Source organism: Crinia signifera, chromosome 2, assembly GCF_055691185.1.
Source record: "Crinia signifera chromosome 2, ASM5569118v1, whole genome shotgun sequence".
Taxonomy (NCBI): Eukaryota; Metazoa; Chordata; class Amphibia; order Anura; family Myobatrachidae; genus Crinia; species Crinia signifera.
Genome location: NC_139218.1, coordinates 165,772,824 through 165,799,851, shown reverse-complemented (window position 1 = coordinate 165,799,851; position 27,028 = coordinate 165,772,824). Strand labels below are relative to the sequence as shown.

The 27,028-nt window shown below is 44.2% G+C and overlaps 1 protein-coding gene across 4 annotated transcripts in view; it reads right to left on the bottom strand.

Moving 5' to 3' along the window:
- NAV1 (neuron navigator 1) overlaps positions 1 to 27,028 on the bottom strand; it is a 206,624-nt gene that overhangs the window by 67,841 nt on the left and 111,755 nt on the right. For all 4 annotated transcript variants that reach the window (XM_083173161.1, XM_083173162.1, XM_083173163.1 and 1 more), the window contains 5 exons: positions 26,509 to 26,788; positions 20,965 to 21,628; positions 5,388 to 5,750; positions 5,173 to 5,214; positions 4,943 to 5,085 (listed from right to left, as the gene is read on the bottom strand). In XM_083173161.1, the coding sequence (XP_083029287.1) occupies positions 4,943 to 5,085; positions 5,173 to 5,214; positions 5,388 to 5,750; positions 20,965 to 21,628; positions 26,509 to 26,788 (1,492 nt within the window). The remainder of the gene's footprint in view (positions 1 to 4,942; positions 5,086 to 5,172; positions 5,215 to 5,387; positions 5,751 to 20,964; positions 21,629 to 26,508; positions 26,789 to 27,028) is intronic.

Below are 27,028 nucleotides of genomic sequence, written 5' to 3'. Positions count from 1 at the left end.
GTCGGATCGGTAGCATCGCATCACATGCGACCAAATCGTATGCGATGCGATGGTCCCGATTTTTCCATAGGATTCAATGTTAAAATGGTCTGAGTCCATTTTAACATAGAATTCAATGGGAAAAAGGGGTCCTTTTCCTTTCCCTACTATCCAAGCAGGCAGGGAGTTGGATATAAACCTGTGGCAAGCGTTGCGAGCCACCGAGCCCAAAGCGAGGAGACACAGAATACTTTTTAATAAATCTGCGTTCGCCACGCTTCGGGCTCGGTGGCTCGCTACGCTCGCCACAGGTTTATATCCAACTCCGTGCCCACTTGGATAGTGGGTAAATGAACAGGACCTTGTTAACATTGAATCCTATGCAAAATCGCATCGAATGCGATGCGATGCTGCCAAAAATCGCGTTGAATCGCATCTGATTGTATGCCTTAAGGTAAGGCATACAATCGGAAAATCGGCAGCCCAGATACTACATAAGTACCGTAATTTGTAATTAAGTCATTGGTTTCCCAAATCGGAAAATTAACAACTGTCACTCAGACAATGTACTGTAGTTGGACCTATTTGATTTAAACAATTTAACTGAACGTTTTTGTCCATTCTCCTGAGTTTGTGAGCAAATTGCTCATTGGCATTTGCCCCCTTACAGTACCAGATTTTCAGTCCAACCAACCAACTAGTTGGATGGTTGGAGGACAGTTGGTCTGATGTGTGGGAACCCTAAAAAGTTACTGGGGCCCCAAATTCCTTTTGGCAGAAGTGCACAAAACAAAGACAATCTCTGCACAACCTGAAAGAAGGATATGGGTCCTAAAACAAAAGGGGACAGTTTTAGGCAGTAAGTCTCAGCTACATGAAGTGACAAGAGGCTTGTGGTACAAACATTTGTTGAGTTCACTGAAGAAGCAGCTGGGTCTTAAGAGAGGGACAGAAAGGTGTTAATTATGCCCCTTTCACACCGAAGCTATAACCCGGTAATTTGCCAATATTTAACCGTTTCATAAAGGTTATAGGTGCAGTTTGAAAGTGCGAGTTTTAAATTACCGGTTCAAGAAATACGGTAGTTCACAACTGTTAAAAAGAAGGCTCCTACACGGTTCAGATGCGTTCCTTTGCAGTGTGAACGGGTCTGAACCATTATTTTGGATCCCACACCAGTGCCCCCACTTGCCAGCACTCCCCCTCCCCTGGTCCTTGTCAGCGCTCCCGCCCTCCCCTGGTACTTACCAGCATTGCGGGGGTCCGGGAAGCTGGGTCCATGCATTGCTGGGGAGGCCGCAGGGTCAGTTCGGCAAATGGGCAGTGTGCGGCCGGGTCTGTTCGGCGAATGGTAAGTCAGCGTCGGGGTCCCTGCGGTGGATGGGAACTAATAGCGCTACTAGTTCCCATCGCCTGATTTCCCATTCACCGAATTGACTCCACAGCCTCCCCGGCAATGCATAGACCCGGCTGCCCAGGCCCCTGGGCAAGGTCAAGGGGAGGGGGGGGGGGGGGGGGGAGCGCTGGCAAGGACCAGGGGAGGGGGGGAGCACTGCCAAGTACCAGGGGAGGGGGGCAGGCACTGCCAAGTTCCAGGGAATGGGTGAAAACAGGTTCAAAGTGAAAGTTATAAAAATGATAATTAACCAGTAATATACCGTTTACAACATGCAATGTGAAAGGGGTTTAACTTGCTCTGACCCATTTTAAGAAAAGTTTCAAAAATCGGGTCAAAGCAGATTTTGCGGTGTGAAAGCAGCATAAGTGTTTTCATTTTGACTTTGTAACCAGGTCAGTTTCTGTCAGTGGCTGCAGGACAGGGAACAGAGAGTGGTAGTAAACTGTTCATTTTCAAATTGGATCCCAGTTTTAAGTAGGGATGCGGTCGGATGTGATGCAACATCGCATAAGTGTATGGTACCATTAAACCAATTTTACATGACCATTCGTTAGTGGAAAACTTGGCATGTCTAGTAGGAGGAGGTAACTTCCCTAATGAAGCCTGAAGATATACATTAACAGTGTATTAGTCACCTACATAAGTGTCACATGCTCCAAACTGCTGACATATTTCAAACAATACACAGCTTTAACATAGCAGAAAGAGGAAACCTCCCACATGCAGTATAAATAGACCAGTGTTAATTAAATCCTTAACAGCAATGAGGATAATGGCAAACCCAAAGCACTGCATACTACATGTCTCTGAACAATTCTAAAGAAAAAAAATGCTAGGAAATAAAAGGTCTTCTGAATTTATGAACTGAATTCTGGTCACCATTTAAAAAGTGTCTACAAAGAAACGGTCATGAGTAGATTTTAATCCATCTGCAGTTTAATCTGATAGTGACATCAGCACTTCCTTCTCTCATTATTTAGCATAGCCTTTTTACAAGAACACCACTTATTTAAAGTAATGTATTTTGCACAGTGCAATTTGTTAATTTATATTATTTCTAGCAGGTGATTTTTGGTGATGATCCCTTTTTCTCCCTTCAAGTTAACCAAAATCGATAAATGAGGTACCATTTTAAAAAAATAAGTTCTCCGCTCCTGACGAATTTTCAATATACAATTGCACATTGTATTTTTGTTTAAAAATCAAAGTTAAAAATGGATTTTTGGAGTTCTTTCCCTGGATGGATCAGTTTTGCTTGGCTACTCGAAATGGCTACAAATGAACCAATTCTTCTTTCATCTTACTATAAACCACCACGCTCGCTACAATTAACAAATTGCATGTGACATTTTCACATGGGCCATCTAGTTTATATATATTTGTGTATTTCCAAGTCAAGCAAGGTTCTCTAGCCATGATGTCTACAATGCTTCTATATGAACTAGGGAATAAGAGATGTTGGCAGTGGAAATGGAAGCTATACCTAATAAAGTAATTCAAATACATAATTATCCACTTCAGTGGTACTCCCCTAAAATTTCTGGGCTGAGTAGAAATGTTGAAGTTGGCAAACCCGGAAGTGCTCTCCTGACAGAGTTTATTGGGGTGTGGTATGGCGGTCCAACAGGGGGAATTCCTGAAGATCAGTATCCCGACTGCCAGCATTCAGACTGGTGGGCAAGCGCAAAGAAGCCCCTTGCAGAACGTCACAATGCGGGATCAGTAGCTCAGCTGGGATCCCACTTATTGGAGCATCGGTAGTCAGGATTCAGACATTGGTAAACTGACTGTCGGGCAGTCACCCGGCACCCGTTTATTGTCAGGAGACCTCATAAAAGAGCTTATTGTGCCATCTTGTGGCTTTCAACAGTATTGCTCAGTGTGCACCATTATTATAGCTGAAAGTTTCAGTATGAAGTAGCTAATGCTGCTTTCACATCGCAAAATGAAGGTTTGCACTGGGACTTTGTAAAGGGTCAGTCCTGACATGAACCTTCATTTTGGGATGTTCACATCCCCACAGCAAACCGGCAATAATGCCGGTTCACTGACGTCATCCGGGGGTGCGGCGGGGAGTTGGCGTGTCATCGGGGGCAGAGGAGGAGGCAGCGCTGAGAGCTGGCTCTGCTCCAAGCACTGCATTCTCTACAGTGTGAACGGGAAATGGGTCACTTGTACCCGGTAATTATTTGCGAGCTGAAAGCGGTATAAATGTATTATTACCAAAGCCAGCAGTGTGTGCATTACAAAGTATACAGTGCAACACAAAGTATCCAGCTGAATAATGGGCAGAAGAAAGCAAATAAGCAGAAGAAGCAAGCAAAATGTGTGTTGAGGCAATTTTTGTTTATATGGCAGATGAATCTGTAGATCAGTGATTTTCAACCTTTTTACCTTACGGCACATTAAATAAGATTTTTAAATTGCCAAGGCACACCATGAGATCACCACAGGGCAAAACACATTGGCCCCCATGGAAAAAAATGAAACCTATTGGCCCCTATATAAAAAAAACGATCACACTGGACCCCACAGGTAACAAAAATAAAATACATTTGCCCTTTTAAATGAAAAGAGACCAGTAAATAACAGTTGAACTGGTGGGGGCTGTAAACTGATTTGGGCATCTCTAGATCTGGGGGCACACTTGAATACAGCTCAAGGCACACTAGTGTGCCACGGCACAGTGGTTGAAAAACACTGCTGTAGATGATTTTAGCCTTTCAGAAGAAAGTATTAGAATGTGTTTATATAATTTTGCTTATATACTCTTATAGAAATACTCTGAAAACTACTTCTTGAATTCTTAAATAAAGAATATAAAAACTGCCCTGGCAAGGGTGACATGGTATTAAAAACTTGTTAAAGGTTAGATTTAAAAAAAAAAAAAAAAACGCCAAGTGCATTGCTCTTTTAAAACGCCAGCTAAGAGGCATTTAAGGCAGCTTATTTTATTATGAAGCTCTTTTCAAAGATGCCACATAATTTGTGGTTTTGGCTACTGAATTAAAAAGGACAATAACATAGGGGTACACAACCAAGCCTTTTTGCATTTAAATGAAGTAGTGGGAAATTAAGAAGGCACCGTGGCTTTTCAAAGATCTCAGTCAGATACTGCACAAAATACCTGCTCAAGGCAATAAATTGTTGCAGAGATTACAATGTATTACCCCAATAAAACCAGATGGAGAACTTCCTTTTACTTTATTAATCAGAAATTGAGTGATGTTACCGGGTAAAGATGTCAATGTTAATCAATATGTGCTGAAAGATATCAAACCCTGATTAGACAGAGCAGATGAGAAACTAAAAACACACAGAAAAAGGCAAGAAGTGCTTGTGATGGAAACTCTAAAATCAAAACATAATAAGAAGAGGTGCCTTGCTGAGACTTATAGTACCATGGAAGAAAAAAAATACAGATCAAAACATTGCTGAATATGCATTTATCTAACCAAAAATGTGTTCCCGTCCATCACATCCTGTAAACACAATCAGATGGGTCCCTGACATCCATAAAACTAAAACATCATATCAATTTACAAAACAAAAACCTAAGCTCACCCAAGCATGCTAATGGAGGTTTTCCCACATTGGTAAGTGGGAGAGGTGGGGGTAGAGGAGACAAGTCTTCATTATCCTGAATTGCCCCAATGGTATGTGAATGACGCCTCTCCTTGGGTTCATCCTGAGAATGTGATGGATACCTTAGAGAAAATATTTAAGTAAGAGAAGAGTAGTTCTTTTTTTAAGGCACTTTAATACTACAGTTTGGTTTACTCAGAAGTACATACCTCAATCCTTTTTTAGGTAATGTATTTCTGTCCTGGATGGAGCTGTAGAAACAAAGTTCAACAAACTTACATAAAAATAACTTTATGACCTGCAAACAACATACCAGTAAATAAAATGTGATTACTTTTAAGTGGCTTTCTTGCCATTATAAATCTCTGACCTAAAAGTAAGGTGTCACAATTTATGAGATATTTCAGAATAAAAATACGCTCACCCCTCAGGTGCAGGCGACTTAAGAGGGATATCGTTCCAGCCGGTGTCTGGCGTGTTATCTTCTCCTCCTTCAGTATATTGGGTAGGCGGGACACTGATGGAGAGAGGAAGGGACTCCATGCTACGATGTAGACCAGATAATTTGGGGTACATCCGAAGGTTGCTCAGACCCTGGGAGAAGCTGGCAGAGTTTATGTTCAGAATGGGAGCTGGACTTGGTGTGAGGCAGGCAACCCCTGATGGAAGATCAAGCTGCTTGTTTGGTGCCACCTCAGTAGCAGCAGGTGTGAAGTCTAAGCTGTTAGAGTTGACTTTATCCAGATTAGACAGGGTTGGAGTCTTCATGAACGGTTTTGTTACAGCTCTGTGTTTAAGTGAAGAGAGAAAAAAAAAAGCACAATAGAAAATAAAAGTTACATTACAAAACACACTAAATGGAATTAAAATCACAAAGAATGCCAACAGAGCTAAAATAGATGACAAGAGTGCCTTCCAAGAACAATGGATGAACTCAAAATATTGATTTTTGAGTCATTGCAGAAACATGGCTGCATTAAAACGCATGATTGGCAGGAAATCTGGAGTGTATATTATGCATAGGAAGTGAGACTGTACTTAAAATACAAACAAACAGTTTTAAAGGACATTGGGAACATGTTGGAATATGGTAATGCTGAAGGAGTGTTGGCATTTTAGATTCTAACTAGAACAATAGCTACTTCCGTCTACACACCACACCTGCAATAAATGTTCAGCATGTTGTTTATTCACAGCCCACAGGATAGGATGGGGAGGAAGGAAAAGGACAACATCCTAACAAAACATCAAATAATAATACTAAGAGCAAGGGTGCAAAGGGCTGACAGCCTGTGTCCCCCACTGGATACACAGAAAATGATTTAACGCAACTCCAAAAAAATCACTCATCCCTTACCAAAAAAATGGATGAAGAAAGCCTTTTTCTTTTGTAAACATGTGGTCCAAATTGGAATCACAATATTTTTTTATATGTGAAACAGGGAAACCACATTTGGCAAAACAGAAGGCTTGATCAAAAAAAAGGGACACCTCAATACTCATGGAAAGGAGAAACCTTCAAGACTAAGTACAGTACCTTTTTAAATAGCCGAAGACAAACCAGGTTTTAGTTGATGAACTTGACAAAAACAATCAAATGTAACAGCTGAGAGGTGGAATCCCACAGGGAATATTACTATTCTATTCTAATGTTCTATTCCACAGAGCTATAGAAGGCACAAATTGAATCTATATGCCCTGTAAAAATATCTGCACCCCAGTAAACTGGTCCTGAAAATAACAGTAACCTGAAAAATCTAAGAAGGACAAGGTAGGCTAGAGTACACAGTCTTTCCAAAAAATGTATATCTTGAAATTACGCTCTTGGAGAACCTTGTTATCTGGCATTAAAAGCAGTTATTGCTCTAGAAACTCCAAACATAAAAAAGAGCCAAATTTAGGAAGCATTTCCATTGGTTTCTTATGGGGAACTTTACGAAGGTTGGAGTTTTATTTCACATGGGTTGTAGCTATGGGCAACCAGAGGATCGGAGACTCAGCTGCACATCTGATCTGAGGGAGCTCAGATTTGTCCATTTTTTGGCAGTTGCATCTGAATCTGATGAAAAAAGTCCAAGTCTGACTAGTGGATGGGGCCTTCAGACTCTCCCTGTGCTAAACTGGCAGATATTACAGACGCCAAAATATTCACCGCAACTTCACCAACATATAAAATATCATAACAAGGTACAAGAGGAAGACATTCTTCACAGAAAGAGGTGCAACAGAACACTAGGACATACACTGAAACTAGAGGGAGGAAGATTCCGGGGCAATATGAGGAAAAACTAATACTTCACAGAAAGGATTGTGGATAATTGGAAAAGCCTCCCATCAAAGGTGGTAGGAAAATACAGTAGAGCAATTTAAACATGCTTGGGATAGGCATATTGATATCTTTGCAAAGAAAAGGGGATTTTTGTAAGAACTTACCGTTCGAACCCCTTTCTCTGAGTCCAGTCTGGTGACACAGCTCACGATGGGATGTAGGAGAGTCCGCCATGAGCCAGGCACCTATGTTTCAAATTCTTTGGGAGCAGGCTCCTCCCTACTGCATCCCATAATGCTTCAGTTAAACTTCAACAGCACACTAGGAAACACAACTCAGTACAATGCCTGAACATCATATATGCAACTTATAACACATAACATGGTAACCATGAACGGTACAACTTACTGAGCATTAGGGAGGGATCGCTGTGTCACCGGACTGGACTCAGAGAAAGGGGTTTGAACGGTAAGTTCTTACAAAAATCCCCTTTTCTCTTTCGTCCAGTCCGGAGAAACAGCTCACATTGGGACGTTCACGAGCCGGTCCTTTGGGAGGGTACGCCAGACTGCCAGTTCTCATAACTGCCTGTCCAAATGAAGCGTCCTCTGACGCGAACTCATGAAACCTGTAGAATTTTGTAAAGGTGTGAACAGAGGACCTAGGTGGCTGCCCTGCACAGCTGCTCCGCCGTGGCCCCATGCCTCACCGCTCATATGCAAGATGGCACAGGCCTACCTACCTTACAGTAGGCAAACACAATAGTTGATCTCAACCAGCGGGCTATAGTCTGCTTTGAAGCAGGCCACCCAATCTTATGTACATCGTACAAAACAAACAGCAAATCTGATTTGCGAACATCCTTTACTCTACTGATATAGATTCGCAATGCGCGAACCACATCCAACTTTTTCAAACTGTCCCTATTCCTCGTTCCCTCAGGCGGGGAAAAAACTGGGAGCACAATGTCTTGATTCAAATGAAAAGAGGAAACCACTATAGGTAAAAATTTTGGTACTGTCCTGAGTACAGCTCTGTCATCATGAAAAATCAAAAATGGTGACTTGCAAGACAAGGCATCCAGTTCTGACACACGCCTAGCCGAAGCAATGGCCAATAAAAAAGTAAGCCGATCTCAGTGGCTCGAAAGGAGGTTTCTGCAGCATGGACAGAACAAGAGACAAGTCCCATGGTGCAACCGGCTGCCTGTAAGGAGGCTTAATCCTGGCCACACCCTGCAAAAAAGTTTGTACCTCCGGCAGCAGAGCCACTCTTTTTTTAAAGAAAATGGAAAGCACCGAAATTTGCACCTTCAGAGACTGCAAACTTAACCCCGATGATAGGCGATCCTGTAGGAACTCCAGTAGCCTCGCTACCTTAAACCTGGAGGTATGAACTCTCTGCCTTTCACACCACCTTATGTAGATCCTCCACACCCTGTGGTAATTGGCCGCAGACACCGGTTTTCTGGCCCTTAGCATGGTCTGTATGACCTCTTCTGAAAACCCCTTTTTTCTCAACAAGGAGGATTCATACGCCACGCCGTCAAATTTAGACGAGCTAGGTCCTGGTGCAGAAACGGTCCTTGGCTTAGCAAGTCGCCACGATTCCGTCGATAATCTCAGTATGTCCGAGTACCATGACCTCCTGGGCCAATCTGGTGCAACCAGAATGGCCGATACTCTCTGGTTCTTTATCCTCTTCAACACCCTCGAGATCATTGGGAATGGAGGGAAGATGTAGACCAGATTGAAAGAACAAGGAATTGTCATGGCATCCACTGCCCAAGCCAAGGGATCCCTTGACCGAGAACAAAATCTCGGCACTTGACAATTGGTCCTGGACGCCATAAGAGCTATGTCTGGCAGTCCCCATCTGTCTACCATCTTCTGAAACACCTCCTGATGGAGTGACCACTCCCCCTCCAGCAGGTCCGCCCTGCTGAGATAGTCCGCCTCCACATTCCGGATCCCCGGAATGAAAACGGCTGACAGTGCTGGAACCTGAACCTCCGCCCAGGTGAAGATTCTCACAATCTCTGCCATCGCCATCTTGCTCCGAGTACCGCCCTGGTGATTTAAGTATGCCACTGTAGTGGCATTGTCGGATTGTACTTGTACTGGCAAACTCTTCGGAAATTCCTCTGCTTGGCACAAGGCATTCCATACTGCTCTCAGTTCCAGTATGTTTATGGGAAGACTGGATTCATCCACTGACCAAAGGCCCTGCAATCTCAGGTGAAGCACCACTGCCCCCCAGCCCCTGAGACTGGCATCCGTCGTGATGACCAACCAGTCCCAGGAGCAAAGGGACCTTTTTCCATCTGCTAGAGTCTCTATATCCGTCACCACCATTACAGGGATATTCTTGCTTCCTGAGACAAGACTAGCCGCTCCTGTTTCATTGTCTTGGCATTGCCGGACCAGCATGCTAGTATGTTCCACTGGAAGGACCTTGAATGGAATCTGGCAAACTGCAGCGTCTCGAAAGCCGCTACCATGTTTCCCAGCAGCCTTACTCCCTGCCACACCGTCGATGCAGGGGCCCGGAGAATTGCCAGCACCATCTGCCGAATCTTCACTGCTTTGGGGCATGGTAAGAACACCCTATGAAGGTGTGTGTCCAAAATAACCCAGAGGAACTGCAGACTCTGTGTAGGTGTTCGATGTGATTTGGGAAGGTTTAGCACACAACCCTGTTCTTGCAAGAACTGCGTCGCAACACTCAGGTGTTCCTGAAGTTTTCCCGCCGACTCCACCTTGAAAAAAAAGGTTGTCCAAATAAGGAATAATTACTATTCCCGTTAGATGGAGAGCTGCAGCCATGCCCACCATCACCTTTGTGAACACTCTCGGAGCCGTTGCCAAACCAAACGGCAGTGCCTGAAACTGCCAATGGTCTTCTCCAATTGCAAACCTTAGGAGAGCTTGGTGGTCCTTGAAAATGGGTACATGGAGATATGCATCCTGAATATCGACCGATGCCAGAAACTCCCCCGGCTCTATGCTCAGGAGCACAGAGACTCCATTCGAAAAGTGATCTACCCACAAGTGAAGATTTAAAGACTTTAAATTTAGTATAGGCCTGAAAGACCCGTCTGGCTTGGGGACTAGGAACAGGATTGAATAAAACCCTTGTTTTCACTCCTCCTGGGGAACCAGAATCACTACTCCCTTCTCTTTGAGAGACACAGCTGCTCCCAACAGAGCGGACCTCAGTGATGCTGTCCGCGGCAAGGGTGTAGGAAGAAATCTCTTGGGCTGCATGCCCCTGAGATTTATCCGGTAACCTTTGGAAATGATGGAAAAGACCCAAGGATCCACTATGGATTCCCTCCACCTGTCCCGAAAGTGTAGGAGGCGACTCCCCACTCTGAGCACAGGACGGGGAGTCCCCGCCCCGTCATGCAGAGGACTTGTCATCACCCTTTGCTGCATGCTTTTTTGTAAAGGCACCAAAACGGCCTTTGGAAGCCTTTCCTCTGCCGGTCTGAAATTTGCCACGGCCAGTTTGTATTCTGTTGGACGCCCAGCCCCGAAATGGCGTCCGAAAGGATGGCTTGAAAACTCCAAACTTGGAGGCTGAACTGAAAAGTACTCTTGCCCCCAGTAGCCTGCTTGATAATGGCTTCCAGCTCCGAGCCAAACAATAACTCCCCCTTAAAAGGCAAGTTTTCAAGGGACTTCTTAGACTCACTATCAGCTTCCCAAGCCTTGAGCCAAAGAGCCCTTCTAGCAGACACTGAGGTTACAGACACTCTGGATGCCATTTTAGCTCCTTCCTCACCAGCCTCACAAACATACTCCGCGGCAGATCTCAATTTCTCTGCCAGAATAAAAGCCTCTGAATTTTGGTGGAGCAGCCCAGCCAGCTCCTCCGCCCACTTAATCATGGCTTTTGTGACCCAAGCAGACGCGATAATGGGTCTCAAAGTATAACCCACGCCTTCAAAAATAGCCTTCAAGCAGCCTTCCACTTTTTTGTCCACAGGGTCCTTAAAGGCAGCACCCCCCTGGACCGGCAAGGCAGTGGCTTTAGACAGTCTAGCAACTGATGCATCCACTAATGGGGCTTTTTCCCACAATTTGGTATGTTCCTCTGGCATAGGGTATATATATTAGCATACCTTTTTGCCATCAACAATCAGGAGTCTTTCCTACCTCATTTAAAAGAGATGACATTCCCTCATCAGAGGGAAAACACACAGGGTCCCTGCGACTCTTTTTAAACACACAAGAGACTTTTCCTCCTCTGCAAGATTCAAAGTCTGCTTAACAGCCACAATCAAATCCTCAATGCCTGAAGTTAAAGCCTCACCTTCATCACTCATGTCCCAACTCCAGTTCTCCTCACACCCACCATCATCATCCAAATCCTGTATAATTGGTGGTGTAGAAACAGGGTGTCTAAGCACACTTTCCTCAGAGGATTTTGTAAACTGCTCCATCAGGGCAGTCATTTTATGAACTCCCTGGGCAGTATCCTGCATAGCCTGCAGCAAAATGGGGTCCCCCTGAGCCAGGGTAAGTGACCCCCCCAGACACCTGAGACTAAGTAAAGTGGCCAGGAGACCCTTTTAAGGAATCCTTCTGCCTATTCAAAGCCTCAGTAAGAGCATTCATAGACCTGCCCGGCGCCAAAGCCCAAGCAGGTTCAGCTATCTCCTTTCTGGGGGCGCGTGACCCACAGGGAACAGCCTCACAGGATGGGCATAAATCCCCCTGATCCTCATGTTCACATGTAAATTTAGCATCACACTTTTTCCAGTAAATAAACATGTCAAGCGCTACCTCCTCCAAAGCAGCAGAAGTACCCCTCAGCCATGTATTTAACACAATGCAAATGAACAGGCACCGCACAGAGCAATGTATCAGTGTACTTATCTGAGCTGTAGTCCTGTCAGCGATCAGCGAGGGAAGCGCTTCTGTGAAGAGACTGCAGACTGTGTAAAAATCACCCTGTCAGCTCCGCAGCACGGTGAAAAAGGCGCCAAGCACAGGGTAGGAAGAGACCAAGTCTCTGCATCAGCAGGGAGACCAGCCCATATGGTGCTTTCTCCCCCTTCAGCCGCTCCCGCAGATGTCTCTCTCACCTCCTTGTACCTCCCTCAGTGGGACCACAATGAAGTTGTCCAGCAGCGCCGGACTCCTGTAAGGGACTTCACTTCCCTGGCGTTTCCATCCCTAAACCCTTTAAGATTGAGGGGGGTCCGTCCCCCAAGATCCCCTTCTGCAAGGAGCCGGTTAGGACAGCCCCGGGGCCCAGGAAAGTCTCTATCCTAGAGATACTAAGCGCTGTGCAGAGGGAATAAAAAGGTGTCCCTCTGCACACAGAGCTGACAGGACGCGCTTCTGTCAGCCTCTGCTGCGCTCTCAGTGTGTATGCACTTCTGTGAGAAGTGACACACTGGCAAACCTGCTCTAGCTAGTGCATTAAATAAAATAATAAAAAACCTAACTATTCTGAAAAAAATCCAAAGAAAAAAACGCAGCTGCAAAGCATAGCACCCACTCCTGTGGGCACCTAAAACTAACTGAAGCATTATGGGATGCAGTAGGGAGGAGCCTGCTCCCAAAGAATTAGAAGCATAGGTGCCTGGCTCCTGGCGGACCCTCCTACATCCCATCGTGAGCTGTGTCACCGGACTGGACGAAAGAGAAATAACTATTAAATACGGCTTGAGGTAACATGTTTAAAAAAGGGGTAAACTAGATGGGCCAAGTGGTTCTATGTTTCTATAATTTAGGTTGTCAGTCAATCACTTTACCATAGACAAGCAACTCTGATTCTGATATTAGACTGTCGTGTTCATTCTAGTACCCTGCACCTTTTAAAAGTTTTGCAGATTCTCTTTCCGGTCACTGTTGCCTCAAACACATAGGGGATGCGGTCACATTCCCGACGGTAGAAATATCGACGCCGGAATCCCGACTGCCGCAAAGCCGGCACTTTGTCTCTCTATCGCTATCGGTATTTCGACCGCCGGGATTTCATACTGATCCCGCACATTCTGGTCTATATTTCAGCACTTAAATACTGCAGTAAAGAGGACCTGCACAGGGTTTGAAAGGTGCAGGGTGCTAGAATCAACACAAGGACTGCATGCACTGAAAGATAACTCAAATACTGAAAGCCCAGTTGTGCTTTGTATACAGACTCTGTTGGTTTTCCCATATTAAATGAATCCGCACAGCCTCATGGAAGACCATTATTTTTTGTAGTAATGGTCTACCCTATGTATAGGTCAGTGCCACATTTAGGATGTAGTTAATTTATCAGTACTCGTGATCTCAATGGTCAGAATGCTGACAGTGTCATCCAGATGGACAGAATCCTTGTGGTAACTACTGAGGTTAGGGGCTAGGGGGAGGGGCATTGTCAGCATTCTGACCATTAGGATTCTGTGCAGTGGGATATGGATCACATATTACTGGCACATGCAGATATGGCACCAATCTTTAGAAGGCACCATAGTCCAGGAATTTACAAACTGGAAAGTCTGGGATCTGAAAAGAAGAACAAATATAAAAAAATATTTTAAAGGAATTAAATTTTAAATATGCCAGTTTCAGTATGGGTTCATGGTCAGTATGATAGAAACTAAAGTTACTGCTTTAGTATAAGTGGAGTGACATTGCAAACTTTACCTACTGTAGTTCATGCTCTTTATGTGATCTGTTTAAACATTTAATACTGCCCTACATAAGACAGACGAGATGAAAAAGCAGACTAAAAGAATCTAGTTAGTATTCCGTTATTATATATTAGTAAACCCGCTCAAAGCAAAAGCTTTGAAAGCTAGTCTGCCACCTTCTGTGTTTGTGCATGTGTGAGAAAGAGATGTAGTTGCACTCTCTGCCAGCATTTCGGACAATCAGACACTAGACCGTTCAAAAATATCAGCACTCACTCCACAAAAGGTCACAATCTCCGGATGCATACCTGAGTATGCAGGTAGAGATTAATCAATTGGATGGTGGCAGTCGCGGATAATAAAAGACACAGGAGCAGGTTTTTGCTGCGCTTAACTCTTCAAGAAGTTTCTGAAGAAAATTCTGATATGAATTGAAACGTTAAGCGCAGCAAAAACCTGCTCCTGTGTCTTTTATTATCCGCGACTGCCACCATCCAATTGAGATAGATAGATAGATAGATATCTATATATATCTATCTATATATATCTATAGACTTTCAAACTGGCAATAAGGCGTCACTCAGGGTTTTCTTCAGTTGCAAAAAAGCGGATTTATTCCGACATGTTTCGGGCTGCTTTGCCCTTCCTCAGCTTTTTTGCAACTGAAGAAAACCCTTAGTGACGCCTTATTGCCAGTTTGAAAGTCTATACAGACCTGAAAAGGTCTTAGGAAGGCACCGGGGTAAGAAAATTGCCTGAGAGCATAATAGCCAGAGTGCCGGAGTCCTGCTTCATATATCTATCTATCTATCTATCTATCTATCTATCTATCTATCTATCTCGATATCTAGAGATATATATCTATATATCGAGATCTCTCTCTCTCTATATATATTGTTCATTCCAGCACCTGCTATCTTTGAAAACCCATGCAGTTCCTCTTCCCTGCCTGGCGTGTCGCTGTCTGCTGTAGTGCTTCTAGCACAGTGTTTTCTGTATATCAGCACTTATATGCAAACCAGGCCTGTGCTAGAAACACCACAGCAGACAGTGACACCCCAGGCAGGGAAGAGGAACTGCATGGGTTTTCAAAGATAGCGGGTGCTAGAATGAACACACACACACACACATATATATATATATCCAGCAGGAAGAAGGCGGCACTCTCACAGACTGTTACCTCCGTCATCAGGGACACAAATGCATCAAACATCAGGTAAGACGACTCTCTCAGTAGCTGATGCTGAAGGGGCAGATTTGCCAAAATGTTCTTTTAAACGCAGTGTCCGATGGAGCTTATATGTGTCCACCTTCCACTGGAAGGCATCTGCTTTGACAGTTGGAACAAAAGATAGTCCTTTTGCCAGGACCTCTACCTCTGTTGTTGACAACGGTACCTTGGATAGGTTAAAAACTAAGATTTGACTTTCCATTTTTATATTTTAATTCTTTTGATTGCTGTTTTATCAGTGTTTTTAACTGTATGTAATGTGTTTGTTATTGTTTCCATAGGAACCGATGGTGTTGCGCACTGAGGCACCCTGGCTTGTGTTGATGACGTGCACAGAAGGTGCGTGCGACTCTGGAGGCGGCGGCAGGGGGTGTGTTACCAAAGCGTCATAGGGAATCCCCGGCTATTGCAGAGATACACACTGTGCCATCAGTGTGTGAAGTGCTTGTGAAGCACAACTGTAGTGGCGGAGGAGTGGGGGTGGGTTGCCGTGCTTGGGGACGTCCCCAGGCACGGGCACCCGCCCCCACTTCTCCGCCACTACAGTTGTGCTTTACAAGCATTTCACACACTGACGGCGCAGTGTGTATCTCTGCAATAGCCGGGGATTCCCTATGACGCTTTGGTAACACACACCCCGGCCGCCGCATGCACCTTCTGTGGTGATTGCTGACAGCTCCCGGGCCACTCGGTACAGGGCGGGATTGGCGCCTTTATTCTGTTATTTAAACCCCACAGATATGCACTGTAGATCACTCCTGACAAAAACTGGCAGTCAGCCAGTTGAAACTTGGAGTCTTTAAATCTTCACCTGTGGGTGGATCATTCCAAAATTGAGTCCCTGAGGTCGGTTCTATTGAGCCTGGACCAAGGAGAATTTTTGGCGTTAATGGACATCCAGGAAGCATATTTACACATCCCCATCTGCAGGGACCATCAGTCTTTACTACGCTTCTCAATAGGAGACTTACATTGCCAGTTTCAGGCTCTACCCTTTGGACTGGACTCCAAGTTCAGAATGGGTCTGAAAGATCCGTCTGGTTTGGGTACTAGGAAAAGAATAGAGTAAAACCCTTTCTTTCTCTCCTCCCGCAGTACAGGGACCACCACACCTTTTTCCTGAAGAGACTGAGGAGCCCCCAAAAGGGCTTTTTTTAAAACGTGCCTCTTTTGGTAATGGTGTAGGTAAGAACCTTTTTGGTGGTAAACCTCTCAAGTTTATCTTGTATCGGAGACAAACTACATCCAGGACCCAATAAGGCCCAAGTGTTCCAATATTGCAGGAGGCGACTCCCCACTCTGAGGACAGATAGGGGAGTCTCCTGGTTGTCATGCTGAGGATTTTTCCTCTCCTTGGCGCTCTGTTTCTTATTGAAAGCACCAAAGTGGGATTTTGGGGCCTTTCCCCACTGGAATTTTCCTCTGTAGGATTGTCCTTTAAAGGACGCACCTCCTCTAGGGGAGGGATGAAAGGATGACTGAAAGGCAGAGAATTTTGATTTCTGTTTAACGGTAGGGGCAGGCAGAAAGGTTCTTTTTCACCCAGTAGCCTGTATAATAATGTCCTCCAATTTGGAACCAAACAGAAGGTTCCCTTTAAAAGCCAACGCTTCTAAGGACTTTTTGGACTCATTATCCACCTCCCAGGCCTTGAGCCACAGAACTCTCCTAGCATTCACAGAGACCGCAGAAACACTGAAAGCCATTTTGAGCGCATCTTCTTCAGCCTCTAAATCAGGCATGTCCAACCTGCGGCCCTCCAGATGTGCTAAAACTACACATCCCAGCATGCATTGCCATCATTCTAGCATTCCCTAATAGCCAAATTGTGGCAAGGCATGCTGGGATGTGAAGTTTTAGCACATCTGGAGGGCCGCAGGTTGGACATGCCTGCTCTAAATTATACTCTGCTGCAGCCTTTCATTTTTTAGCCAGAATTAAGATCACTGGGTCTGAATGTGCCATTACACACATAGCATTTGCCCATACAATCATAGCCTTAGAAACCCATGCAGAAGCAATAATAGGTCTAATGGTAAACGCCACACCTTCAAAAAATGCTTTAAGTTTCCCTTCAAGCTTTTTTTTTCAACAGGGTCTTTAAATGCAGCACCCCCACCAGTGCACCAACCAAAGGGACCTTTTCCCAAAGATTTACATGCTCCTCTGGCATAGGGTAAAGGTTCAAAAACCTTTTAGGCATCTGGAGTCTCTTATCGGGCGTTTTCCAAGCCCCCTCCAACAGGTCTTGCAAACCTTCATCTGATGGAAAAGTAACAGCCTCTGTACGCTGTCTATTAAACACCCCTTTTGCTGGAGTTTTGTTATCATCAGATAAGCTTAAAGCTTGTTTGACAGCTAAGATCAAATCCTCCACACCGGGGACAGACAAATCATCATCACCCTGCTCCCAGGGTACATCATAACAGCACTCCCCCTCCTCCCCTGAATCTTCCAATACAGGGAGAGATGAGTGAGAATGTTTAGAAGCAACTTTGGAATCCTTGTCAAACTTATCCAGTAGTGCATTAAATCTGTTGATACCCTTAGCTGTATCCTGCATCACTTGCAGCAAAACTGGTTCTCATTGTGTTCATGGAAAGGAGCCAGAAGAATGTTGAGAGGATGACATAGGTCTAGGAGATTTCACCATTTCATCCCTCTGCTTATCCAACAACTGCACTAAAGCAGTAACTGACCTGCCAAGAGCCGTAGCCCGCGCTGGTTCTGTCTGCTCTACCCTCTGAGTTGTAGCACCCATGGGTCTCACAGTTGCGCAAACAGGGCACATATCCCCTTGAGTCATCTGTTCAGGGGTTAATACCAGTGCACAAACTCTGCATGTGTTAAGGGCTCCCTCCCCCAAGGCTGCAGACTGCCTTTCTGTCATGATTAATAATCACACAGTGCAAAATGACAGACGAATAGTACTTAGTCAATGTTTAGCCAGTACTTATCTGTCTGAAGCCTCCGGACACTTCCTCCGGATAGTGGGGATGGCAATGCCCAGGAGAATCAATCACGCTGCAGTATACAGCGTTTCAGCTCCGCAGCCTGCGTCTCCCAAGACGGCGCCAAGCAGAGTGAGGGAAAAGACCATCTGTCCCTGCTACAGCGGGGTCTGTGGTTAAAGTGGCACCAAACTACCCCCTGTAGCCGCTCCTAGTATGCAGATTCTCCTAATCCAAGTGTCTCCCCTCTATTTTGGGACTACCTTACAGTGTAAAATTAATAAAATAGAAACACCTAACTATCTCTTAATCTTCTGGCTGCCCAGCATAGCACCCACTCCGGCGGGTACCTAAAAGGAACTGAGGATTCTGGAATGCTGTGGGAGGAGCCTACCTCTCAAAGCTTTTAGCATAGGTGCCTGGCTCCTCCAGACCCTCCTACATCCCAATGTCAGCTGTGTCACCAGGACCATTGAAAGAGAAATGCATTTTATTTGCAATTAAATGTTACTAGGAGGCACAAGGAGACTGCTGATGAATTTGATATAGGACACGAACATCAGTGTGTTTCAAGTCTGCAGGTGTCGCTGCGTACATGCGCACAATAAGGAATCCTTCGCAAAGTGATTGACAGGAAGGGTCCATTTGGGGGTGTTAACAAGGAGTGGTTGGAAAAACACAGGCATGCCATTGGCACAAAGGACCAGATTAAGGCTTAGGGAAGGGGGCAATGTCAGATGTACATTCATCTTGTACATTAGATCGTGCACACCTCCCAACATGAACAATTCTAGGAGGGACAAAACGCTCTCTATCCGAACTTCCATCTTAATATAGGTTGCCGTCACCAGGTTATTGCAATCATTGGTACTTATGTAGTATCTGGGTGTCCGATTTAGAAATCGGATCGCATCGCATGCGACCAAATCGTATGCGATGCGATGGTCAAGATTTTTCCATAGGATTCAATGTTAAAATGGTCTGAGTCCATTTTAACATAGAATTCAATGGGAAAAAGGAGTCCTTTTCCTTTCCCCACTATCCAAGTGGGCATGGAGTTGGATATAAACCTGCCCGAAGCGTGGCGAGCGTAGCGAGCCCCGCGAGGGGACACAGAATACTTTTTAAGAAATATGCGTCCCCTCGCTGCGCTCGCCACGCTATATAAAATCTACTCTATGCCCACTTGGATAGTGGGGAAATGAACAGGACCTTCTTAACATTGAATCCTATGCAAAATCGCATCGAATCGCATCGCATCTAATTGTATGCCTTAAGGTAAGGCATACAATCACAAAATCGGCAGCCCAGATACTACATAAGTACCCAATCATTAATTAAGAAGTAAATCAAGGTAGAGATGATTTTGTTCCTCCTGGAATGGGTCATGTTGGGAGGTATGGTTTAAGTATATTTACATTTAAACAAATATTAGATTTAATAATAGATGGGTTTATAGCTTTGCCTAATTAAACGAGAATTATTTTAAAAAGTTTTCTTGTCACATGAATAGCAGAAGCCTTTGTACTACTTGGGTACACTCTGGGACAGGAATCATGAAAGCTAGTGATGTCAATATGCTCAGGCAGGAAGCCCCCATGTAAGTATCCCCTGCTTAATGTGGCTATGGGCTCTGTTTTCTGTGTTGAAAAAAAGGGTACACAACCATCGCTAAGGAGTTTAGACTCCACCAATTAACAGTCAAAACGATTGTGTACAAATGGAGATCTTTCCAGAACTAGTACCCTCCACAAGAGTGGCCGATTGATAAAGAGCATGCCAAAGGCAAGGCACCTAATAGATTGCAAGGTCACAAAGGAATGAAAAGGTAACTGAAGACCTTTTTCACATTTTGACCATGTTCATGAGTCCTCCATTAGGAGGCCAGTGAACAACAATGGTGTGCAGATGGGCATTGCTGACAGTCTGCAGTTTGTTAAAGATCACCAGGACAATCTAGAAGACTATTGGCTAAATGTTATGTGGACAGATGAGACCAAAATTTAGCTTATTGGTTTAAATAAAGAAGCATTATGTTTGGTTGAGGAAAGGAGAGCACTGCATTCCAGCATTAAAATTTTTTTTCGGGGGTCTGTTGTAATGCATATGGCCCATCATGACTTATTGGTGGGACAATACATTTTGATTTATACCAGAATATTCTAAAATCAAATGTCAGGACATTGGTCCATGAGCTGCATCTCACAGGAATGTGGGTCTGGATGCAGCAACACAACAATCCAAAGCACATAAGTCATTTGACCAAAGAATGGTTTAAGAAGAATAAATTCAAAGTTTTGGAACGGCCAAGTCAAAGTTCTGACCTTAATCCAAATCTAAATGTTGTGGAAGGACCTGAAGTGAGCAGTTCATTGAATGAAACTCCCCAACATAACAGAGTTGAAGAGGTTTTGTTATGTACAGAGGAGTGGGGTAAAATTCCTCTAAGCCGATGTTCACGATGAACCAACACTTACTGGAAACATTTAGATGCAGTTATTGCTGCACAAGATACTGAAAGCAAAGGTTCACATACTTTTGCCACTCACAGATGTGATGTTGCATCATTTTCCTCAATAACAAAAAAAAAAAACATTTTTGTTTCTCTTTATGTACTTTTAGGGCTTGTGTGAAAATCTGAGGTAGATTTAGTCCAAATTTCTGCAGAAATATAGAAAATTCTGAAGGGTTCCCAAACTTTTAAGCCCCACTGTAAATATGCTGTAATATATTCAGCTATAAAACAATGCACTACTAGGATGACTAATCATATAAACTAACCACATTACAAATTATGGATATATTTGCCTGCAATAAATTGGCAACTTTCTTGGAGGGATTTTGTTTTACTTTCCTGTAACCAACAATGCTATTTATCATAAAAGAGGTTTGTATTTCATTAATTTTGTATCTCACCTATGAGGGGTAATAGTTGTGCCATCCTTTCCGTTGCTCACATTTGGCTCAACTTGAAGTGTAGAGTTTGCTCTGCATTCTGTATCTTGAGCCACAGCCTTTGCACGAGCCTTCTCTTTTTCACGGTCAGTCTGATTGACTCCTAATCGGCCTCCACCAACCTTTGAAGGTTCTTTCAGACGTGAAGAGGGAGTGCCTACAGTTTTTCCTTGCACTGGCACAAGGCTTACATCTATAGTACTACTTAATGGCCGGTTGCCACTCCTGCCACCAGTGACACTCATGGAGCTAGATTTGGCAGGGCGGGGAAGGCTACGATATTGTATGTTGGTGCGAGCAGTAGGAGAGAGGAAGCCAGTCTCTGCTCCACCTGAAACATCTAAACTAGTCTTCCTATTATTACTTACAGTACCTGAAGTGGGTTTAACTGGGATTCCTGAGGACTTTGGAGTTTTGCCTAGTGTGGCAGAATTACAAGTTAGAGGAGATGATGGTGCAGCAGGTTTTTTGTAGCCAAAAGAGGATGCTGGACGTGCAATGCCTGAGGGAGGTTTCTTTGCATCGGGTGAACGTGGATCTCGTCCTGCATCAGACGATGATCGCTGCAGTCCAGCAGTTTTTAGGGTTAGTTTAGATTTGTCTGTTGCTTTCTGCTCTGATTTACCTGCAAAAAAAAAAAAAATCACACATGATAAACCCACTGAAATGAGTACAGTGCCATTTATTAAAATAACTTCGATTTAGTCTACTGTGATTCATAACACATATTGTTAAACAGTGCTCCTACTTTATATTAGGGGTGTGGACTTTCTAGTAAGGTTCGTAAGGTTCTCTCTTTATGCCCCCTATACAGATATGGTCATGCTCATCAGAACTCTGCCATGTCACAGTTGCGGCATGTGTGGCTAAAAGTGCACACATGCCTCCACGCTCATGCAAAGTCGACTCATTGAAAGGCATTTGTTGTCGCAGGTGCGACTTGCTGCAAAAAGTGGTCCCTAGCGGTCAGGTCGCCACTTCAGTGAGCGCGGCTACATCTGAACACAAAATTTTGGGTAGTTGTGTATTTGCAGGGCACCTACTAAGCTATTTTCTTAGTGGCCTATTCTGCGTAGTGAAATCGCATTGCATGGCATGTTTTAATGCCGTGCGATGTGATGTGATGCGATGCGCGGCCAGGGTGCAGTGAATAAATTAACTAATGAGATCACATCGCATTACACGCAAAATCACATGCGATTTTGCGTGCGATGCCATTTAGCACAAAACCCCCAGTGTATACGTCTATGTGATTCAATGGGATTTAGCACACCCCCACTATCCACGTCATACCGAAGTGTGGCGAGCCCAGTGAGTCCCGCGAGGGGACGCGGAACGCGTCCTCCCGCCCTTTTCATACCCCCACTATTCACATCGGCGTGGAGCCAATTTTACAAAGTGTGGCAAGCCCAGCGAGGGGACACGGAACACATGTAAAGTAATCCGCGGGGCTCGCCACGCTTCGGGCTGGCGTGGATAGTGGGGGTGTTTCAGGAACACATTCACACCTGCCAGATCATACATCTGAGACCGTAATGACGACATGTGTTAACTGTTAACTGGATTTTACTTAATAATAAAGAAGAAAAAAATCAAATTAACAAATTACAATAATAACAATTAATCAAGAACAAAGAAAATAATAAAACAGTCATTCTTCTGATTCTGCATCAGCCTTTGGGAGAAGAGAAAGGGCATAAAGAATACGCTCGAAAGCATTTTTTGAGCCGACAGTCTTTCGCCAGATAAATTCCTGTAGGTAGGAATCGAGATTCTGGCGCACTGTGCCTCTGACGTTTGTTGCGCCATTTACAGGATCCCCAAAGGCGTTCAATGTTTTGTGTGTGAACCCCAGTCTCCCGATCTACGAAATTAAACCGGTGGTTCACCCGAGCATGGTGGTAACCTGCCTGCTCCAGCTGCTCGGTGTTATAGGCACGCCAGCAATCGGAGTAGATAGTCGTCCCTGGTTCAATGTATTGGTTGATGGTGGCCATCAGGGTACTGGCGTCACAAAGCACTCACCGGTGTATCTGGAAATGCCTCCGAATAGCCACTGTTGAGGCAGCATCCGCCCCACATGACTTTTCCTCTGTACAAAGAGGCTCTCATCGACTTCAATGATTTTCCCTGGACCACCAATCCAGCGTTGGGGCTGTGACAGTAGATCCCTGGTGCAGGCCTCCCGCATCAGATTATTATACAGCAGCGTTGTTTTATTCGACAACTTAAGTTGTCATTCACAGAAAGATATACTTGTGAGCTCCTCTGCCCATGAATAAATAAACCGTATTAGAATAAGAAAAGGTAAACGGCAACCCGGGAACCAATGTGCCGCACGGAGCCTCACCTTCTTACGACACGTTTTAATATGGCAGCACCACATGCACTCCTTCATATTTAAGCGCAGTGGGTGTCCATTCATACAAGTTTATGTCAATGGCAGCAAATGGTGCTGCTGGAAAAAAAATACTGACTCCTCCTCTGTCTGCGGCAAGTTGAACATTGTGACAGGTCCTGCAGCCATTACGCAGTCACTTCACCTTCACCTCTGACTGAATCAGACAGGGAGCGGGAACACTATGCTACTTCTGACTGACTATGCGATCTATGCTGACCGCTATCTACGCTGAACACTACGCTGATTCTGACAGCGCCGCTACGCTAACTGCGTAACGGGCGACATGCTAATATACAAGTACCATATTAACTAGTGAGATCGCATTGCATCGCACGGCACAAAACCGTGCCATGCGATGCGATGCGATTTCACTACGACTGCGTATGTATGCAAATTGGGCGCCCTGCAAATTCACAAGTACCAAATTTCGTATACAATTCACATTTTTCAGGGGGAAGTGCGACAGTTTACATAGCCTTAAATTTGCTTGAAACACAGATCTGGATTTTTTTGCCAGCCTTAAATGACATTTAAAGCTCATGGGACAAATTTGTAGCAACTATAGTCACATGCTATTGTTACTATACAGTATGACTGATTGTTCTCTAGATCACATCAGCTAAACACATAGAGGGAGATGGATCAAGCCTTAGAGTGAAATAAAGTGAACAGAGATGAAATACCAGCCTATCAGCTCCTGTCCTTTTACAGGCTGTGTTTGGAAATAGCACATAATGGGGGCGATTCTCTAAGACAGAAATGCGGTAAAACCCCCGTTATCTGGGTTTTTACCGCATTTCTGTATGATCTAACCCCCCTACGCAGTGGCAGCGCTGCGGAGGGAATCGCCAGCAAAAGCCTATGGACTTCTTACCGCAGCGCTGTTTGAGGGATCAGTCACGGATCCCTCCCAGCATGCCCTGCGGCCGGCGCGTCACTCTGCACATGCGCAGATGGACACCCGGTCACAAACCCGGAAGTCCAGTGCCGGCGCCGCATCGCAAGGGACAGCTCTTATCGCAAGAGCTGTCCCTTGCGTTAATAACCGCATATGTTAGAACATATGCCGTTATTAATAATGCGGTGGCCGGTGAAGGGGGGGCGAACAGGGCTGCATTTTAATTGTACAGTGTTCCAAAGCTGCTTTCCTGCAGCTGTGCAATACCATACTAATGAGAACTTAAGTTCACATGTAGTTAAGAATGCCTCATTGGCTTAACTATTAGAAAATGCATACGCCTACTGTGAGCAGCCACCTTGAAATTTGGATCCATCCACCCACCCACCCACCTTGAAATCCTGATTTATCTATCCAGCTGACACCAGCATACATGCGTCTGACCTTTTTCTTTTTTTTTTTGTGCTTCTTAAATGACCTTTAAGGTTTCCAGATGGGATTCATCAAAGTAAAGCTTATTCTTTCTATATTCGTAAGGGAGGATAAGGAAGTGAAAAGCAAAATAGATTCCTACAGAACCTGTATTTGTGTTCAAATTAGTTAAATCATTTTATCATTACAGAATTTTTCTCAGGGACAGAGTTACTGAAACCTAGTAATTCTTAGGGTTTAACCTGAAGTAACTTGAGCTCTCATTCAGTCCAGACTACTTCCATGGACAAAAATGTATTGTGCATAGAATAAAAAAAATAAAAAGAAGGAGGTTTACACCTAACAAAAGGCATACTAATTATACCTGTAGGTTAAGGTTTTTCTTGCTTGCGAAATAATGTGTGTTTGAAATCATTTACTCTGCTGGAAACCATATTTTTCAGCATTGTAAATAGTTACTCATGCTTTCCCCAACATTACAGTTCATATCTTCTATTTTATCCTTTGTTTAAACATATACAAACGTATCCTCATACATCTAGCAAGATGCCTGTCGAAAGTGAGCCATTGGGTCTCGTACATTTATGCAAGCGTTTGGAGCCCTTTTTTTTGCCAAAAAGGTGTCTTTTGCACAACACATTGCGACTAGGGTGCACAATGAGACTGTGCTTTTTAATTTCATAGGACACTTGTATCATACTTGCATACTTTTGAAAACTAGTTTAAGGGAGATTATAATTGGTAGTAGAATTTTGCACAGCGTCCAATTGAGGGGGCGTGTCATGCTCCACCCAAAGGGTGTGTCTAGTTCCATATATGGAGAGATTGTGAAAAGAAATTGTGAAAGTGGCACCTAGAATCTTTGGTGCGTACTGCAACATCTGAGAGGTGTGTGGATCATTAGGTCACCAGCATGTTGGTCGACAGTCATTAGATCGACATGCATTTAGGTCAACATGAGTCGAGGTCGACAAGCAGGAAGGTAAACACGGATTAGGTCGACAGGGTCAAAAGAACGACATGGGTTAGGTCGACAGTCAAAAGGAGGTTTTTCACATTTTCTTGTCCTGAATGTTGACACAGTCGACATGGACAATGAAACGTAGCACCGCGTCCCCTCGCATGACTGGCCATGCTTCAGGCACACTATTTTATTCTCCCACCATGCCCTAGTGGATGGAAGGGCATAAAATACCCTGTCGGCACATATAGGTTCAGAATGAATGTGAAACACCCCATTTCCACCTTTTGACAGTCGACCTAACCCATGTCGACCTAATGATCCTGTCGACCTAGACTCTTGTCAACCTTCCAGCATGTCAACCTAATGGTGTCGACCAACATGCTGGTGACCCAATGACCGTATCCCACTGAGAGGAATCTTTTAAAATGACTATATATACAAATGTAGATGAGCCCCAAAGCCGTTAGTAAGATATACTATACTTGCTAAAGTGCTAGGAAATGGTGCTGATAATTGATGTAAATGTATATATATATATATATCAGTGTAATATGAGCTAGGTGAAATGAGGGAGATTGCTGGACTAATGAGGGAGAGTGGGAGATTGCTGTTATTTCAGGGAGTCTCCTGCAGAATGCAGGAGGGTAGGCAACTATGATTTTGTATATTGTGTGTGACAAAGTCTGTATATGGAGTCCTTAAGTCATGCTGCATTTACAAATTGATAAAAAATGATCTTATTTTGAGAAATCATCATTGCTTATTTAGCCTTTAATTCTCATTTTGTTTCTCTTTCTATGATTTTATTACCTCCTCCTTTCAAAGCGGTTTGCCCAGTGTGGGTTATAGGGGATGTAACACCAACTGGTGGGTTCTTTCCTTTGCGCAATGGCTGTCCAAGAGTGACAGGTTTTTTCATCTCAGACTTTGGAGCATCATCACTCTTCTCCCGTCTCCATCGAGATGACCCATGGTCTGACTTCAGGCTACCACTGTCATACTCCATCCTACGCTGTCCTCGTTCTTCTGACTCACTGTGCCAGCTTAGTCCACTCTCTGCCAATGATCGTTTCTCTGAATCTGTTCGGAGCTACAAGACAAATTGAGAAAAAAAATTCACAGGTCATAAACTCCTAAAATAAATAAAGCACATAAATGACTCAATGGAACAGGTTGGAAAAATGGCAGTTTTGTAAAAAACTTGACAGGTAGAACACTATCATAATATAGGCGAGTCTCCCTTATCTGTATATTCCAAAACTGAAATATTCAGAAAACCATGTTTTTTCAGAATATTTTTTGTTTGTTTTTTTTATTTAGTTTTTCCCCC